At 42.8% G+C, this 17,711-nt stretch overlaps 1 protein-coding gene across 1 annotated transcript in view; it reads right to left on the bottom strand.

The window, feature by feature from the left end:
• The window catches only part of LOC126176568 (dynein beta chain, ciliary), a 790,269-nt gene that overhangs the window by 670,654 nt on the left and 101,904 nt on the right, over positions 1–17,711 (bottom strand). The window contains exons 7-8 of the mRNA XM_049923728.1: positions 9,151–9,362; positions 1,151–1,248 (exon numbers count right to left, since the gene is read on the bottom strand). Coding sequence (XP_049779685.1) covers positions 1,151–1,248; positions 9,151–9,362 — 310 coding nt within the window. The remainder of the gene's footprint in view (positions 1–1,150; positions 1,249–9,150; positions 9,363–17,711) is intronic.

Raw genomic sequence — 17,711 nt, 5'->3', positions numbered from 1 at the left:
GTTATTTCCTGTTTCCTCTAATGTTTCCAAAACACCCAACGAAATGTCTACATCATTCCAATGAGTGTCCAAGAAATTAACTAATAAATAACACCTATGTAGGTCTTCAGGAGAAGTAAGTGAATTCGATTGCTTACCACGTTCTTCATATTTTATCTTTGCAAGGTTGAAAACATTAACTGGATTCCACATTATTGTGAAATTCTGGAAGCTGACAGATACTATTACAATCATACGAGTATATGAAGAAATCACAAAGAAAATTGATCCAATTTTATCTTGATTGTTAACGCTTAGCGATACCACAAAGGCAGCTACTAATTATTATTATTACCACGTGAATCGCAAATTTGAGCCAATAGTACCTGAGAACAACTGTCTCAGACAAGCTATCAACGGAAACTGAAATTCCCTTTACAAATTACGATCGCGTTGTGACATGTGTTACATGTTTACCACTGTACTTTCAATCAAGGATATGTGTCCGCCGTGTTGCACAAGCGCTGTTGCTACAGCTTCGGTAGAGGTGTACACTTCTCCATTCGCTTCGAGAGCTGGGAATTTGGCAAACTTAGCTGTTACATTTCCGACATTGTGTTTCTTTCGGTGTATTCTACCTGTTTAAAAAATTTCAGGGCAGATTTCGACATATCAGATTGGGCAGTTCCCTAGTGAGTTACTGTCCTCTCATATTTTAGTATGAAATGCGGTATGAAAAGCAGCCCACAGTTGCCCTAATTATGTTTATTCTAAACCTTGACCATGGTTTCTGCTATAGTAATATAGCCCTCATCAGAAGTCATAAGCTTTTAAAAATGAAAAAGGTCTTAGCCCAGCGGCTGCGTCAAGATCAATAAAATAAAATATTGATCTTGACGCAGCCGCTGGGCTAAGACATTTTTCATTTTTAAAATTTATGACTTCTGAAGAAGGCTATATTATTATAGCAGAAACCATGGTGAACGTTCAGAATAAACATAATTAGTGCAACTGTGGGCTGTTTTTCATTCGGGACAATTTTGTAACGGTTGCTGGTGGTGCTGCCATGATGAAAATTATTACAGCTTTGCTAATATTACGCGAGTAATTGAAAATCAATCGCATTTTCAAGAGAAATTTTAAAATTAAATTGGAATTGTGGAAAACTTACCTAAAGAACTTGAGTGTGCCAATACATTCCTGTAACCTCTGTTTGGCTTCATCAACATCAGACTGGAATATCGAAGCCGGATCGAGGTACTTTTTGGCCTAGAAGAAAGAAAGTATGCTATCATTAGGTGTCAAACCTTTCTGAAGTTTTCTTGGTGTGATTTGTGGGTACATTGTTTTTCATAGTTTCTTTTTTAAAGCATTATATGCTTATAAATAACAAAGATTTTATTAATATATAAACAGAATAGAATTTTCAGGTGGAATGTCTAATGGTTGGTGTACTGACCTCTGCCCCAGAACGCGTGTGCTATACTGCAAGTAAATAAAGAAACTCCATGGGGAAATAGTTTCAAGCTAAACTCGGTAAACGGAAATAAAATTCAGTATGTTGAAAGTCTACCCTTTCCTGAAGAGTGAAATAGAGGTTAATTCATGCCAAAACCTTCTAATAAGAAACTCGTTGTGTATTTTCAGTACATTAATAATATTAATGTTTGTAAATTATTTGTTTAATAATTGTATAGGATTTTTATGCATTTAAACATAGCTTAGAAGTAAGTGGAAAGCGTGTTTATTCCATGTTTGGAGAAACGTCACAAAAGTTAAATATTATTATGATCTTATGCAAGACGCACTTAATAAACCTAATAAGTTTCGTTTTTCTAAATTGTTTTTTTGCAGTAGGCGTTAGCTGGTGCAGTGCATTTTGTGTTACAAAGTGTACGCTACTTTTATGTAATTATACTATACAGGGCGTTCGGAAATTCCCGTTACAAACTTCTAGAAACTGTAGAGGGGAGTGAGAACATAATATTTTGAAAATGATCCCTTGTCCGAAAACATACAGTTTCCGTTCTACGACGGTTTCAATTCAGATGTTTGATTCATGCATTTCTTCTAGAGGGATTGAATTAAATGTGACGCAGTAGAATTATTAGACAACAGTTCGAAAGGAAACTTAATGAAACATTCATTTATCACTTAAGCACATTGTTTATACACTGAAGGGCCAAAGAAACTGGTACACCTGCCTAGTATCGTGTAGGGTCCCCTCAAGCACGCAGAAGTACCGGAGCACAACGTGGCATGGACTCGAGTAATGTCTGAAGTAGTGCTGGAGGGAACTGACACCATGAATCCTGCAGAGCTGTCCATAAATCCGTAACAGTATGAGAGGGTGGAGATCTCTTCTGAATAGCAAGTTGAAAGCCATCCCAAATATGCTCAACTATGTCAAGGTATCGTCGTGCAGGTAGACACTATCGATGGTTATGTAAATGACTAATGCTGCAATTCTTTGAGAGGGGTAGAACAGATACCATCAGAGTGCGTTAGTGTTGTCACCAGGCCTGATAGGGTATATAAGGGGCGTGTACAGCATCAAAGGTTTGCCCCCCCCCACCCCAAATTCTATAAGTCCCTCCAGATCCTCGAGCGCCATGCACTTCACCTTGCCTTCCGTATATGCCACCTGCCCCCTATGTGGGTCCTCTACGACCTCATTCCTTTCCCACATCTGCTCATATTCCTCGAACATATCCGCATCCTCTATACCTCCCGCCGCCTTGATCCCCCTCGCCCCTGGTTGCTCTTCTCCTCTCCAACCCCCGCCCACTGCCGCGCCTTCACCGTTGTGTCCCCCCTACTCTCCACCTCTACACCTTTCATCTCCTTTCCCAAGGTGGCTTCCATCAACTTCCCTTCCCGGATGATGCTATCTCTCCCTCCATTTATCCCTCCTATCAACTGTGATCCTCACCTGCCACTCCCTTCCTCTGCCTCCCTTCCTGCAACATTTAATATCATCCCATTCTATTGGTTGGAGAGTAGCAGTAACCAGACTAGGGAATTACCATCCCACGCTTATGGTGCCGTTAGTACCACAACACGAACGGCAGCGATGGGAGTGGTGCTGTGACTGCTGATTAATGGTGTCACACTGTGATCAGTGATGAATCGTAGTTCATCACTACCCCAGATGACCGTCGTGGTGTCATACGGGAAAATTTGAGTCGACTTTGTAATCACTGAAATAACACTGCATATCCTCTCAACTCCAGAAATTTCATTTCATTTTCTCCTCATACTTTGGGTCCTTTTGTGTGTGTGTGTGTGTGTGTGTGTGTGTGTGTCGGAGAGTGCAAATGTGTATAAGTAATGCCCATCATCGACAACCCACCATGAACTGCAAACAGAGGCATATTGTACTGTGGATACAGCACAAACAACTGCGTATTATCTTTCTTTTAGCATACCGTTATTATCAATTCTGTGGTGTACAGGGACGTGTCGAAAATAAGTGACTGTAGGTTGATAGAACATGACGTAGACAAAATTTCTAGTTGTTGTGGTGAATGGCAGTTGGTTCGTAACGTAGAAAAATGTAAACTAATTCGAAGGGGTAGGAAAAATAAATCCGTTAAGTTCGAGTGCGGCATTAGTAGTGTCTCCTTGACACAGTCATGTCATTTAAACAACTGGGCTTAGCGTTGCGAAGCGGTATGAAATAGATGTGGCGACTGTGGTAGCGAAGACGAACGGTCGACTTCAGTTTATTGGGAGAATTTTAGGAAAGTGTAGTTCATCTGTAAAGGAAACCGCATACAGGACGCTAATGCGGCTTATCCTTGAGAACTGCTCCACTTGGGACCCACCCCAGGTCAGATTGAAAGAAGACATCGGAGCAGTTGAGAGGCGAGCTGGTAGATTTATTACCAGTAAGTTCGATCAGCATTCAGGCGTCACGGATATACCGGGTGATCAAAAAGTCAGTATAAATTAATAAACCACGGAATAATGTAGATAGAGAGGTAAAAATTGACACACATGCTTGGAATGACATGGGGTTTTATTAGAACCATCCCATATTGCTAGACGCGTAAAAGATCTCCTGCGCGCGTCGTTTGGTGATGATCGTGTGCTCAGCCGCCACTTTCGTCCCCAGACCTCAGTCCGTGCGATTATTGGCTTTTGGGATACCTGAAGTCGCAAGTGTATCTCTAGGGATGCTGAAAGACAACATCCGACGCCAATGCCTCACCATAACTCCGGACATGCTTTACAGTGCTGTTCACAACATTATTCCTCGACTACAGCTACTGTTGAGGAATGGTGGTGGACATACTGAGCATTTCCTGTAAAGAACATCATCTTTGCTTTGTCTTACTTTGATATGCTAGTTATGATCTGATCAGAAGAAGCGCCATCTGTCGGTCATTTTTTGAACTTTTGTAGTTTTTTGGTTCTGTCATTCCAAGCATGTGTGTCAATTTGTACCTACTTTTCTACATTATTCCGTGATTTATTCAGTTTTCAAATTTGTACTGACTTTTTGATCACCCGGTACTTCGGGAGTCAAAGTGGGAATCCCTGGAAGGAAGAAACATTCGTATCGAAGAACACCACTGACAAAGTTTAGAAAAGTTGCCTGCAGGGAGATCCTATTGCCGGAAACATCCATTTCGCATTGGACCAAGAAGATAAGATACGAGAAATCAGAGCCCATACGGAGGCATATAGACGGTCGTTTGTCCCTCGTTCTGTCTGCGAGTGGAACAGGAGAGGAAACGACTAGTTGTGGTACAGGGGTATCGTCCACCACACACCGTAAGCTAGCTTGCGGAGTTCGTGGGTACACTCACGCTCATAAATTAAGGCTAATTGCAGAATGTGGTGTCACACAACGTGGCGCTCCACAAAACTGGCGCTAATAGCATAGGCACATAGGGAACACACACGACACACATCTGTAAGTCCACGGTATTGGTGATTAGTTGAGAAAATCGTCCCGAAACACATGTGTTACAAAACGCCACTGTTTCCTGCGCATGTGCTCCGACATCAATATGAGATATGATCAGCATGCCGCACAGGCTGCGCAAGGGATTGGCATATTCTGGATCAGGTGGTCGAGCAGCTGCTGGGGTATAGCCTCCCATTCTTGCACCAGTGCCTGTCGTAGGGGTTTGAAGACGTGCAGCGATAAGTCGACCGAGAGCACACCAGACGTGCTCGATGGGGTTTAGGTCTGGAGAACAGGGAGGCCACTCCATTCGCCTCCTCCACGATGGCAGTCCGGTGAGGCCGTGCGTTATCATCCATCAGTAGGAACATGGGACCCACAACACCCCTGAATAGGTGGACATACTGGTGCAAAATGACGTCCCGATACACCTGACCTGTTACAGTTTCTCTGTCAAAGACATGCAGGGGTGTACGTGCACCAAATCCTGCCTCGGGCATGGGTGTGTGTGATGTCCTTAGGTTAGTTAGGTTTAAGTAGTTCTAAGTTGTAGGGGACTAATGACCTCAGATGTTAAGTCCCATAGTGCTCAGAGCCATTTGAACCATTTGTACGTGCACCAATCATAATCCCACCCCACACCATCAAACCACGACCTGCATACAGGTCCCTTCCAAGGACATTAAGGGGTTGGTATCTGGTCCCTGATTCACGCCAGATGAAAACCCGGCGAGAATCACTGTTCAGACTGTACTTGGACTAGTCCGTGATCATAACCTGGGACCACTGTTCCAATGACCATGTACTGTGTTCTTGACATCAGGCTTTAGGGGCTCTCCTGTGACCAGGGGTCAGTGGAATGCACCTTGCAGGTCTCCGGGCGAATAAACCATGCCATTTCAGTCGTCTGTAGACTGTGTGTCTGGAGACAAGTGTTCCAGCGGCTGCGGTAAGGTCCCGAGCAAGGCTACCTGCAGTACTCTGTGGCCGTCTGCAGGCACTGATGGTGAGATATCGGTCTTCTTGTGGTGTTGTACACTGTGGACGTCCCGTACTGTAGCGCCAGGACACGTTTCCTGTCTGCTGGTATCGTTGCCATAATCTTGAGATCACACTTTGTGGCACACAGAGGGCCCGTGCTACGACCTGCTGTGATTGACCAGTCGCTCTAGTATTCTACCCCTCATAACGTCATCAATCTTTTAGCCATTTTCAACACACAGTTCATTAGCACGTCTGAAAACGTCTGCACACTTACTCGCTGCACCGTACTCTGACATGCACCAACACACCTCTGCGTATGTGGACTGCTGCCAGCGCCACCGTGTGACGACCGCAGGTCAAATGCACAGCATGGTCATACCCCGAGCGTTGTTTCACCATGTATCAGCATTATCCTTAATTTATGAGCATGAGTGTAAATGTAGATCTAGAATGCGGCAGCTGTTTTTATGAAACACCTTGCAAATACATGTCTCACATCCACTGCTTATTGAAGACCTATTACCGCCTGAAATATTCATTTCCGTGCATTTCTTCCTTATCTCAAACTACTCAGTGTAGTATGCTAGACCATTTCAATAATTTTTTCACTAAAATCTTTGGACACCTTTCAGTTTGCTCACGGATGGAGACAGAAATTGATTTGAGCTGGATTGGAGAAGAAAGTTGGCTGTGGCCTTCTTTAAGAAACTGTCTTGGAATTCGCCTCTAGTGATCCAGGGAAACCAGAAAAACTTGAACCAGAATGACGGAAAGTGGACTTCAACGCCACTGCCCGTAAACTGCTGTGCTACCTCGCTCTATCGCAAACGTTTCGCTTTTATGCTGTATACGAGGGCGTTCGTAAGTAACGCAACATACTTTTTTTCTGAAAGCAGGTTGGTTTTATTCATGATTCCAATAGACCATAATATTCCCCTCTCTTTTGGGTAAGAATAGTATTTTTGAACATAATCTCCGTTCAATGCAACGTCTTCACGCTATCTTACCGGAAGGGCCCGGATGTCTGCATGGTAGTGGATGTCGGAGACAACGACTTGCTGCATCTATAATCTCCTATCATCCAAGTTCTGCTTCCCGCACAGTGCATCCTTCATTGGGCCGAACAGGTGGAAATAGGAAGGTGTGAGATACAGTCTGTAGGATGGAAGAGGAAGACCAGTCCAATGAAGTTTTGTGAGCTCCTCTCCGACGTACAGACTTGTGTGACGCCTACTAGCAGAGACGTCCAACTGTGCAGCGAGATGCTTGTGATCCGGCGATCACCTCGAATGAGAGTGTCCACACGTTCCAACACTGCAGGTTCTGTTTGCGGCCATCAGGCACGTGAGAGATCGGACAAGTTTGCGCGACCTTGTTGCGATTATGAGAGATTCCTCGTCCAACGACTCACCGTGCTTTTGTTCACCGCCACGTCTCTGCAGACATTCTACAAGCGTCTATGAATATCTACGATGCTCTGATTTTCTGCCAAAAGAAACTCAATGACAGCTCTCCGCTTAGAACGCACCTATGTTACAGACGCCATTTAAAGGCTGCTTACAGCGCCACCAGCTAACGGAACTTAATAACACTATAGGAGCTGAAGCGAGAATATTCGACGATGTCCTGCAACAAATTCCGCATTTTTCAATCGAAATCTGCCGAGAAAAAAATGTGTTGCATTACTTATTGAATGCGTCTCGTATATTGTAGATAAGAATAGCTATTACAAAGATTTTGTAAAGATTTTTTTTTTTACGCTACTGGCCATTAAAATTGCTACACCAAGATGCAGATGATAAACGGGTATTCATTGGACAAATATATTATATTAGGACTGACATGTGATTACATTTTCAAGCAATTTGGGTGCATAGATCCTGAGAAATCAGTACCCAGAACAACCACCTCTGGCCGTAATAACGGCCTTGATACGCCCGGGCATTGAGTCAAACAGAGCTTGGATGGCGTGTTCAGGTACAGCTGCCCACGCAGTTTCAACACGATACCACAGTTTATCAAGAGTAGTGACTGGCGTATTGTGACGAGCCAGTTGCTCGGCCACCATTGACCAGACGTTTTCAGTTGGTGAGACATCTGGAGAATGTGCTGGGCAGGGCAGCAGTCGAACATTTTCTGTACCCAGAAAGGCCTGTACAGGACCTGCAACATGCGGTCGTACATTATCCTGCTGAAATGTAGGGTTTCGCAGGGATCGAATGAAGGGTAGAGCCACGGGTCGTAACACATCTGAAATGTAACGTCCACTGTTCAAAGTGCCGTCAATGCGAACAAGAGGTGACCGAGACGTGTAACCAATGGCACCCCATAACATCACGCCGGGTGATACGCCAGTATGGCGATGACGAATACACGCTTCCCTCCTGAACCCACCGATTCCATATTCAGCTAACAGTCATTGCATCTCGACCAACGCGAGCAGTAATGTCGCGATACGATAAACCGCAATCGCGATAGGCTACAATCCGACCTTTATCGAAGTCGGAAACGTGATGGTAATAAGCATTTCTCCTCCCTAAACGAGGCATCACAACAACGTTTCACCAGGCAACGCCGGTCAACTGCTGTTTGTGTATGAGAAATCGATTGGAAAGTTTCCTCATGTCAGCACGTTGTAGGTGTCGCCACCGGCGCCAACCTTGTGTAACGCTCTGAAAAGCTAATCATTTGCATAACACAGCATCTTCTTCCTGTCGGTTAAATTTCGCGTCTGTAGCACTTCACCTTCGCGGTGTAGCAATTTTAATGGCCAGTAGTGTATTTTTTATCCATTCATTTTTCGTCTAATTATTTTTGGTATCTCAGTTATCTACAAAATAAATAATAGGTTGTTTCGACGTAAATGTTTAATTTTGAGAAGCATACTTTTCCATGGTGGCACTTTTAGGGTAACTCAATACACACGATATTTTAAGTAACGAATTCGGTATTACCAGTTACTTCTGTCTCCTATGTTTTATGTATATTCACTGATGCTTCCGTAATCATTTGTGGACTAAACTTTTTAGGGAAGTTGTATTGTCTACTGAGAGACACCACAATAGTAGTATGGCGATGTAATGCAGTTGATTACCGGTTTCGACAGTCACAGGTATCTGCGGATCTGTTAACAGTGTAACTGTATTACATCGCAACTAGGACTGTAACAATGAGTTACCAAACTTGCTTTCACTTCACGTGAAAACACCCAGCTCTTCGCCGCACTTTAGGTCGCCACTCGGAACTCGTGAGCAGTTGGGCAGGTGACGCACCTGCTGTATGAGGAGGTTGCAGATCTGCTTGAGCAGCACGATGATCTTGGCGGAGTTGCAGTAGTAGCGGGAGTTGGCCCACACCAGGCAGACGACGTGCATCAGCGGCTTGAGCAGCGGCTGCACCTCCGAGAAGTCCGTCTCCTCGAGCGCCGTAAAGTGCTTCTGCAGCGGCTTCAGGTACAGCACGATGTCCTTCGCCTCCGCCAGCGCTGCAACCACCCAAGCGCCGAACGTCTCAGTTAATGTCTGAAACGGTCGTGAGTCTGAAATGACGCTAAACATGTTAGTGTAGTTTAAATACTGAAACAGTTGTTGTACTCATCAGTTAGAAGGCTGCTTTGATGCATATCTCCACGCTGGTCTATCCTGTGCAAGTCTCTTCATATCTGAATAACTACTCCAACGTACTTGAACCTTCTTTCTACGAGGTGTTTATACATTAGTTTACACAAAATTAACCTTTAATTGCGAAAATGCTTAGAAAATAATAGAAATGTTTGATATGCATTGGTCCAAAGTTAAAGCAACAAACGGAAATTTAGGAAGGCTGCTTTCATTTTGCCACAAAACAGTATAAACAGGTGATAGTAATGTAGAAACAATGTAAAGAATACAGAACGTAAATAACTGCACATGCATAACGGCAGACAAAAATGTTCTTGGTTTTTTACAACATAACGGATTTGCGCACACATTCTGACAACTGGTTTATGTACTCAGTATGGCGTGTGGCCATCTCTGGCAACAATACGACGAGGCATGCTGTGAATGATGTCATCAGTCTCATGTTGAGGCAATAACGCCCATTCTTCCTTCAGAGCTGCTCGCAGTCTTGGAGAGCGGTTGGTGGATGCTGAAGTGATGCAAGCCATCTCCCTAGTGCATCCCAGACATCTTCAACGGGAGAGCGAGCAGGCCAAGCCATGTGTGCAATATCTTAGGTTTCCAAGAAAAATTCAACCACCCATGCTCTATGAGGTCGAGCATTATCGTTCATCCGCAAGCATCAGTACGTTGTCTGGGCCCGCAGCACCTCGCAACAACCGCAAATGGGGTCTCAAGATCTCGTTACGATACATGACAGCATTTAAATCTTGCCGATTCACCCTTACAATTTCATGAAGAGGGGTTTGAGTGGAAACATAATCGCTGCCCACACTATTAGGGATCTTCCTTGATATCGGACTCTTTCAACGATGTCTGGAGCCAGAAATCGTGTTTGACATGCCCTCGAGATGCGAATTCGTCGAGAATCATTCTCCAGACTAGAATGAGATTTTCACTCTGCAGCGGAGTGTGCGTTGATATGAAACTTCCTGGCAGATTAAAACTGTGTGCCGGACCGCGATTGGAACTCGGGACCTTTGACTTTCGCGGGCAAGTGCTCTACCATCTGAGCTACCCAAGCACGACTCAAGCCCCGAAAGGCAAATGTCCCGAGTTCGAGTCTCGGTCCGGCACACAGTTTTAATCTGCCAGGAAGTTTCATTCTCCAGACTAAATCGGCACTCATTTGTGAAAACAACATTGGCCCACTCTTCGATCGTCCAGGAGGCATGTTGATGTTGCCACTCTAGACCTTCCCTTCTGTGAAGACGCGTCAGAGGTAGAGATAAAAAATGGTTCAAATGGCTCTGAGCACTATGGGACAACATCTAAGCTCATCAGTCCCCTGAGAACTACTTAAACCGAACTAACCTAAGGACATTACACACATCCACCACAGAGGCAGGATTCAAACCTGTGACAGTAGCAGTCGCGCGGTTCCGGACTGAAGCGCCTAGAACCGCTAGGCCACAGCGGCCGGCTAGAGGTAGACATACAGCAGGTCTCCAACTGTAAAGGCCACAATGTTGAAGCTTCCTGTACACCGCTTACCTCGATAAAACACGTCCAGTTGGTGCTGCGAGGTCAGATGCCAGTTGCTGTGCAGTACTAAAACGGTGCTGTCGTGCCCTTACAGCCAAACAACGGTCCTCTCAAGCCACGCGTGGTCGGTCCTGCCCTGTTCTCCAGGACGCAGCTTCGGCCTCTGTAAACTGTCGCCACATCCGAGAAACAACGGAACTATTCACATTAAGCCATCGGGCCAAATCAGTTTGCGACTGTCCTGCTCCCTTTCTTTCTATGGCCCTCCACCGCAGAGAGCCTGGTAGGCATCTTCTCTGTGTCATACTGCACCGACTGTGACTGTGTACACAGCGATTGTGGATGTGGGGCTACCCGGAAAACGCTACCTCGTTTCAAGAATGCCCTGACGTCATCGTTGGCATGGTTGCCCATTGACCGGAATGCCATATTCCACGCAGAACACGATGGTATGGACATCTGGTTGAAAGTATGTATGATTATATGGTGTATTAGACACAGTATGGGAAAACAGCGGTTTGTTGTTTTAATTTTGGACACCAGTGTAGCACTGAATGCAGTATATCTTCAAGTGACCTGTCAAAGGCGTTTGACTGTGTGAATCATGGCATTCTTTTAATTAAAATATTATGGCGTCACTGGTAGTGCTGCAATGTAGTTTCAGTCATATCTTACTAATAGACAACAAAGTGTGTCATTACGTAACACTTCAGCAGTAGGCAATCAGACATCATCTGTCTGGGAAGAAATTACATGTGGTGTTCCCCAAGGTTCCATACTACGTCCACTACTGTTTCTTGTGTATATTAATGACCTGTCATCTGTTACATTACCAGATGCCAAGTTTATCTTATTTGCAGATGATACAAACATTGCAATAAATAGTAAATCAAATATAAATTTAGAAAGGGCAGCTAATCAAATTTTTACTGACATTAATAAATGGTTCATAGCCAATTCACTGTCACTAAACTTTGAGAAGACCCACTATATGCAGTTCAGAACTTCCAAGAGATTTCCTTCTGGTGTGTGTATAAAATATGATGACATAGAAATAGGAAAAGTAGAGAGTGTAAAATTACAACTTGATAATAAATTCAGTTGGGAGCAACTGCTAGAGCGCCTAAACAAGTCTGTGTTTGCAATGCGAATGATGTCAGACATAGGAGATATAAATATAAAAAAACTGGCATATTTTGCTTATTTTCACTCTATTGTGTCATATGGCATAATATTTTGGGGCAACTCCAGAAACAGAGTAAAAATTTTTAGAGTACAGAAGCATATAATAAGAGTAATGAGTAGTGTAAACCCAAACATCATGTCGAAACCTACTCAAAGAACTGGGCATATTAACCACAACTTCTCAGTATATTTATGCCTTAATGAAGTTTGTTGTAAATAATTCATCTCTTTTTCCAACTAACTGCTTAGTACACAGTATCAATGCTAGGAATAAGAACAATATACATAAAGATTTAAAATCACTTACTCTTGCCCAGAAAGGAGTCCAGTACTCAGCAACGCATATTTTCAATAAGTTACCAGCAACCATTAAGAGTTTAGTTTCAGATAAGGCACAATTTAAACATAATTTAAAAGAATGTTTTGGTGGCCAACTCGTTCTATTCCATCCATGAGTTTCTCAACAAGTGCAGTAGACCATTTTAATGAAAATTTATTATACTTCAAGTATACTTGGTTGTAATAGCCAAGTAACTACCTACTGTGTGAATGATGGATGTATGGAAAACAGATGTAAGTCTTAAGTCTGTAAATAGTGGAAGTTTAATTTTAAATCTTGCACATAATCTGACTGTTCTTAACTGAGGATAACTGAAATGAATAATTTACTTTAATTTTTGACAATACTTGGTTGTAATAGCCAAGAAACTAGCAAATGTCTGAATGATGGATTTCATGAAAGCAGATGTAGGTATCAAACCTGCAAATATTAGAAGTTTAAACTTAATTCATGTACATAATTTTACTGTTTATTAAGCGAGGATCTTTAAAATTAATGAAACTCAAGTTTTTCTAATTACATTTTTGTAATGTGTTTATCTGACATGTTCACACCCAGGATTCCCTCTTTTATGAGTCTATGGAATCAATAATTAATCTAATCTAAAAAAAGTTCTATTCTCCCCTTAACACTGTTAGTTCCCGACGTTCCCGCCAGGTGGCATGTGCGAATGAGCTGTTCCAACAGTGATAATGGAATCGTAGAACGGTACAGAGCGTGCGCCAAATGTTGCTTATGGTTTGAAGAAGCCAAATCTGCTACCACAGTTCAGACACAATTCAGTAACAAATATAGCGAGCCACCACCTCAAAGAGAAACTGTTATTAATCGGTACAATCTTTTCACCGAAATTAGCTGTGTATCACACAGGACGCCGGGTTAGAGCCAGCCAGCAGGTTCTGATGCAGCAATTGTACTAGTCTGGCAGTCTTACATTCACAGTCATGGTAAATTAGCGAGACGTGCCCGTTCAGAATTGAATGTGCCTATTGTTACCGTGAGGAGGGTATTACGGAAACGACTGTCACTCAAGCCCTACAAGTTGGAACTGTTGCAACCTTTACGAGAAGGTGACAAAGGAAAACGAGATGAATTTAGTGCAAACATGTTTAACAAAATGCAGACTGAAGATAATTTTCTTAGAAATTATGTTCAGTGATGAGGCCACCTTCCATACTTGCGGTAAAGTAAATGTACGGTAAGCAGAACCCACTCAATCGAACTTGTATGGGATTCGGCTAAAGTAAACGTTTCTTGCGCTGTAAATTGTAACAAGATATCCGCTCCTTTCTTTTTTAACGAGTCGACTGCAACTGGCATATCGTGTCTGGAAATGCTTGAATATTATCTAATGCATCAGTCACAACAGGATACGGGAAGAATTTAGTTTCCAGCAAGACTGCGCGTCACATTATCGTCGTGAAGTTGCGGCGTGTCTTCGAAGGAATGTGCCAACTTGGATCGGACTTGGTGGAACAATACCCTGGCCACCACTATCACATGTCTTAGCCCCAATGAACTTCTACGTATGGGGTTACATTAAACCTAAAGTGTTTGTTCCTCTGCTTCCCTGAAACGTTAACGAGCTGCGACCACGGATAACACAAGCACTTGCCACTATACCTCAGGACTTGCTTCATAGGATTTGGCAGGAAACTCATTACTGATGGGACAGTGTCGTGTTACAAAAGGTAGCCACATTGAATATTTGTAAATAAAACTTGAATATATACTGCATTCAGTGCTACATCAAAAGTTCCTGTAAGATATTTGCCTTTTTCACAATTAAGTGTTACTTTTGTGTAACTAATTTATAAAAACCCTGTACATCCAAGCCTTCGTTTTCTTCTACAATTTTATCCTCCCCTATCGCCCATTTACCAATTAAATTATTTTCCACGAGCTACGAACTTATTTCATGAACTACATTATTTGATACTGCTCCAATATTACACACAAGATCCTTCACTACCAAGCTGGTGTCGTCAGCAAACAGAAATATTTTTGAATCACCTGTAATACTAGAAGGCATATCATTTATATAAATAAGAAACAGCAGTGGACCCAGCACCGACCCTTGGGGAACGCCCCACTTAACAGTGCCCCATTGGGACTGAACATCACCACCACTCTCAATATTGCGGAGAATTACCTTCTGCTTTCTGTTCTTAAAGTAAGACGCGAACCAATTGTAAGCTACTCCCCTTACTCCATAATGGTCCAACTTCTGCAGTAATATTTGTGGTCAACACAGTCAAAAGCCTTCGTTAAATCAAAGAAAACACCTAGCTTTCGCAACCTTTTATTTAATCCGTCCAAAACTTCACAGAGAAAAGAGAATATAGCATTTTCAGATGTTAAGCCATTTCTAAAACCAAACTGAACATTTGACAGCAAATTATGTGAATTTAAGTGCTTCAGTAACCTTGTGTATACAACCTTATCGATAACTTTAGCAAACACCGATGGCATAGAAATAGGTCTAAAATTGTCAACATTATCAATGTCTGCCTTTTTATAAAGTGGCTTCACTACCGAGTACTTTAATCGGTCAGGAAACCGACCACTCCCAAAGGAAAAGTTACAGATATGGCTAAGTACTGGGCTAACATACATAGAACAATACTTCAGTATTCTGCTAGATACCCCGTCATATCCATGAGAGTTCTTGGTCTTCAGTGATTTAATTATTAACTCAATCTCCCTCTTGTCAGTATTATGGAGGAGCATTGCAGGTAACAGTCTCGGAACACTTTTTTCTAAGAGCGCTGTATGATTCCCTGTTGGGACTAGGTTTCTATTTAGTTCACCTGCTATATTCAGAAAGTGATTATTAAATACTGTACATACATGCGACTTATCAGTATCACGGACATTCCCACTACGCACTGATTCTATATCCTCGACCTGTCTCTGCAGACCAGCCACTTCCTTTACGACTGACCATATGGTTTTAATTTTATCCTGAGACTTAGCTATTCTATCTGCATACCACATACTTTTTGCATTCCTATTAACATTTTTAAGCACCTTACAATACTGTTTGTAATGGGCTGCTGCACTTAGATTTTGACTGTTTCTAACGTTTTGATATAATTGCCACTTTGTTCTACAAGATATTCTTATCCCTCTAGTCAGCCACCCAGGCTGCCTGTTTGTGCTAGTACCCTGTTTTGAACGTTCTAACGGGAAGCAACTTTCAAAGAGCACGGGAAAAGTCTTGATAAAAGCATTATATATATCGTCTACTGTATCAGCGCTATAAACATCTCGCCACTCTTGTTCCTTGATAAGGTTTACAAAGGTCTCTACAGCAACAGCAAAAATGTTGTGAAATCGGAGTCTGGGGATCTATAAATAACAACAGTTAGAAGTTTAGCTCCATTAAATCTAACCACACCTGCACAACATTCAAACACCTTTTCAGTGCAGTACTTTGAAAGATCAATTGACTCAAATGGAATGCCGTTTTTCACATACATGGCTACTCCCCCACACCGCAAAGAGCTCCTCGAAAAGCTGCCAGCCAACCTGTATCCTGGTAAAGGAAGCCTCTGATCTAAGACTTATCGATGCTGGAGACTTATTTTAAAATCTGTAGACTCCAACGCATTGTAAACAAAACTGAGGTTTCTGGTCTCGTCCGCAGCTCGTGGTCGTGCGGTAGTGTTCTCGCTTCCCACGCCCGGGGTCCCGGGTTCGATTCCCGGCGGGGTCAGGGATTTTCTCTGCCTCGTGATGATTGGGTGTTGTGTGATGTCCTTAGGTTAGTTAGGTTTAAGTAGTTCTAAGTTCTAGGGGACTGATGACCATAGATGTTACGTCCCATAGTGCTCAGAGCCATTTGAACCATTTTGAGCCATTTCTGGTCTCGATTTGAATAATCATCTGGCAAACGTGAAACTGAACATTAGTTTCAGAGACAGACATATTCATCATAATTGGAAGCAAAAATATCGAGGCGGCATTTTGGACCGATCACCGTCATACAAGCAACACCTTCTGAATCTAGCTCAGAAATTTAAGACTCGTAACGACGTCCTCCAATAGTTCCGCCGGACTACCTGGGAATCCTCAACAGCAACCCTGTGCTCTTCAATCTCAGTTCCAGTGTACCCAAGTGCTCAGTATGGTGACGCTGTCTGGATGAACAGCCATCATACAAAGCTTGTCTAGGCCTTACTGAATACTACCATGCGCATATCACTCCCTATCATATCTACCCCACTTTAAGGGACTTCCGCTATTTCTTTTGTAGAGGTATGCTACTTTTTTGAGAGAATTCAATAAGATCTCTATGAATCCTAATGCACCTACGAATGGCGACCACTCACTTTTAAATCTTAATAGGCTACAATCACAACATTCTACTCTGCTTGATGCTTCTGACATTGTTGCCAGAGGTTTTAAAACTCTTGAAGAATGGTAAGGTTTTTGAGAAGCAGTAACAGATGCGCGCCTGCGTAACATCTTATTAGATGCTGAGCTCCGAAGTGGATCTCGCCTACCACTCAAGACCTGCACGGCACTAAATCGAATATGAACAGGCCATGGCAGATGCAAAGATGCACTCCACTAATGGAACAAGCTGTACAACTCAGACTGTGGTTGCGGAGCTCCACGCCAGACCATACATCATATTCATCTACATCTACATCCACACGGCTACTCTGCAAATCACACTTATGTTTCATCGAACCATCTTCTCTATAAATTCTCTGTTACTCCACTTTCCAACAATGCGCGGAAAAAATGAACACGTATATCTTTCCGTTTCAGCTCTGTTTTCTCGTATCCTATTTTGATGATCTTTTCTGTGTATGTAGGTCGGCGTCAACAAAATGTTTTCGCATTCCGAGGAGGAAGTTGGTGATTGAAATATCAGCGACGGTTGGTTTCGAGCATATCACTGCAGATTTACTGCTGGCAACACTAGAGGCTGTGCACTGGATTGAAGAACTAGACATTGTTATGAAACACACGTAACCTTGTAAATTTCGTTGTTTCTCATTTGTAAATCTGTCTATACCAGTATGTAACTTTTGACAATTGTGTGAATTCGCCGTTCGCTAAATAAACGATAATAACATCTTCTTTTTGTCAAGTTGTGCCGCAAAACTGTTTTCTCCCCAAATTGACTGAATAAATTTCCATTAGTTATCTG

This window comes from Schistocerca cancellata, chromosome 3, assembly GCF_023864275.1.
Source record: "Schistocerca cancellata isolate TAMUIC-IGC-003103 chromosome 3, iqSchCanc2.1, whole genome shotgun sequence".
Classification (NCBI taxonomy): domain Eukaryota; kingdom Metazoa; phylum Arthropoda; class Insecta; order Orthoptera; family Acrididae; genus Schistocerca; species Schistocerca cancellata.
This window is presented reverse-complemented; position numbering and strand designations above follow the sequence as displayed.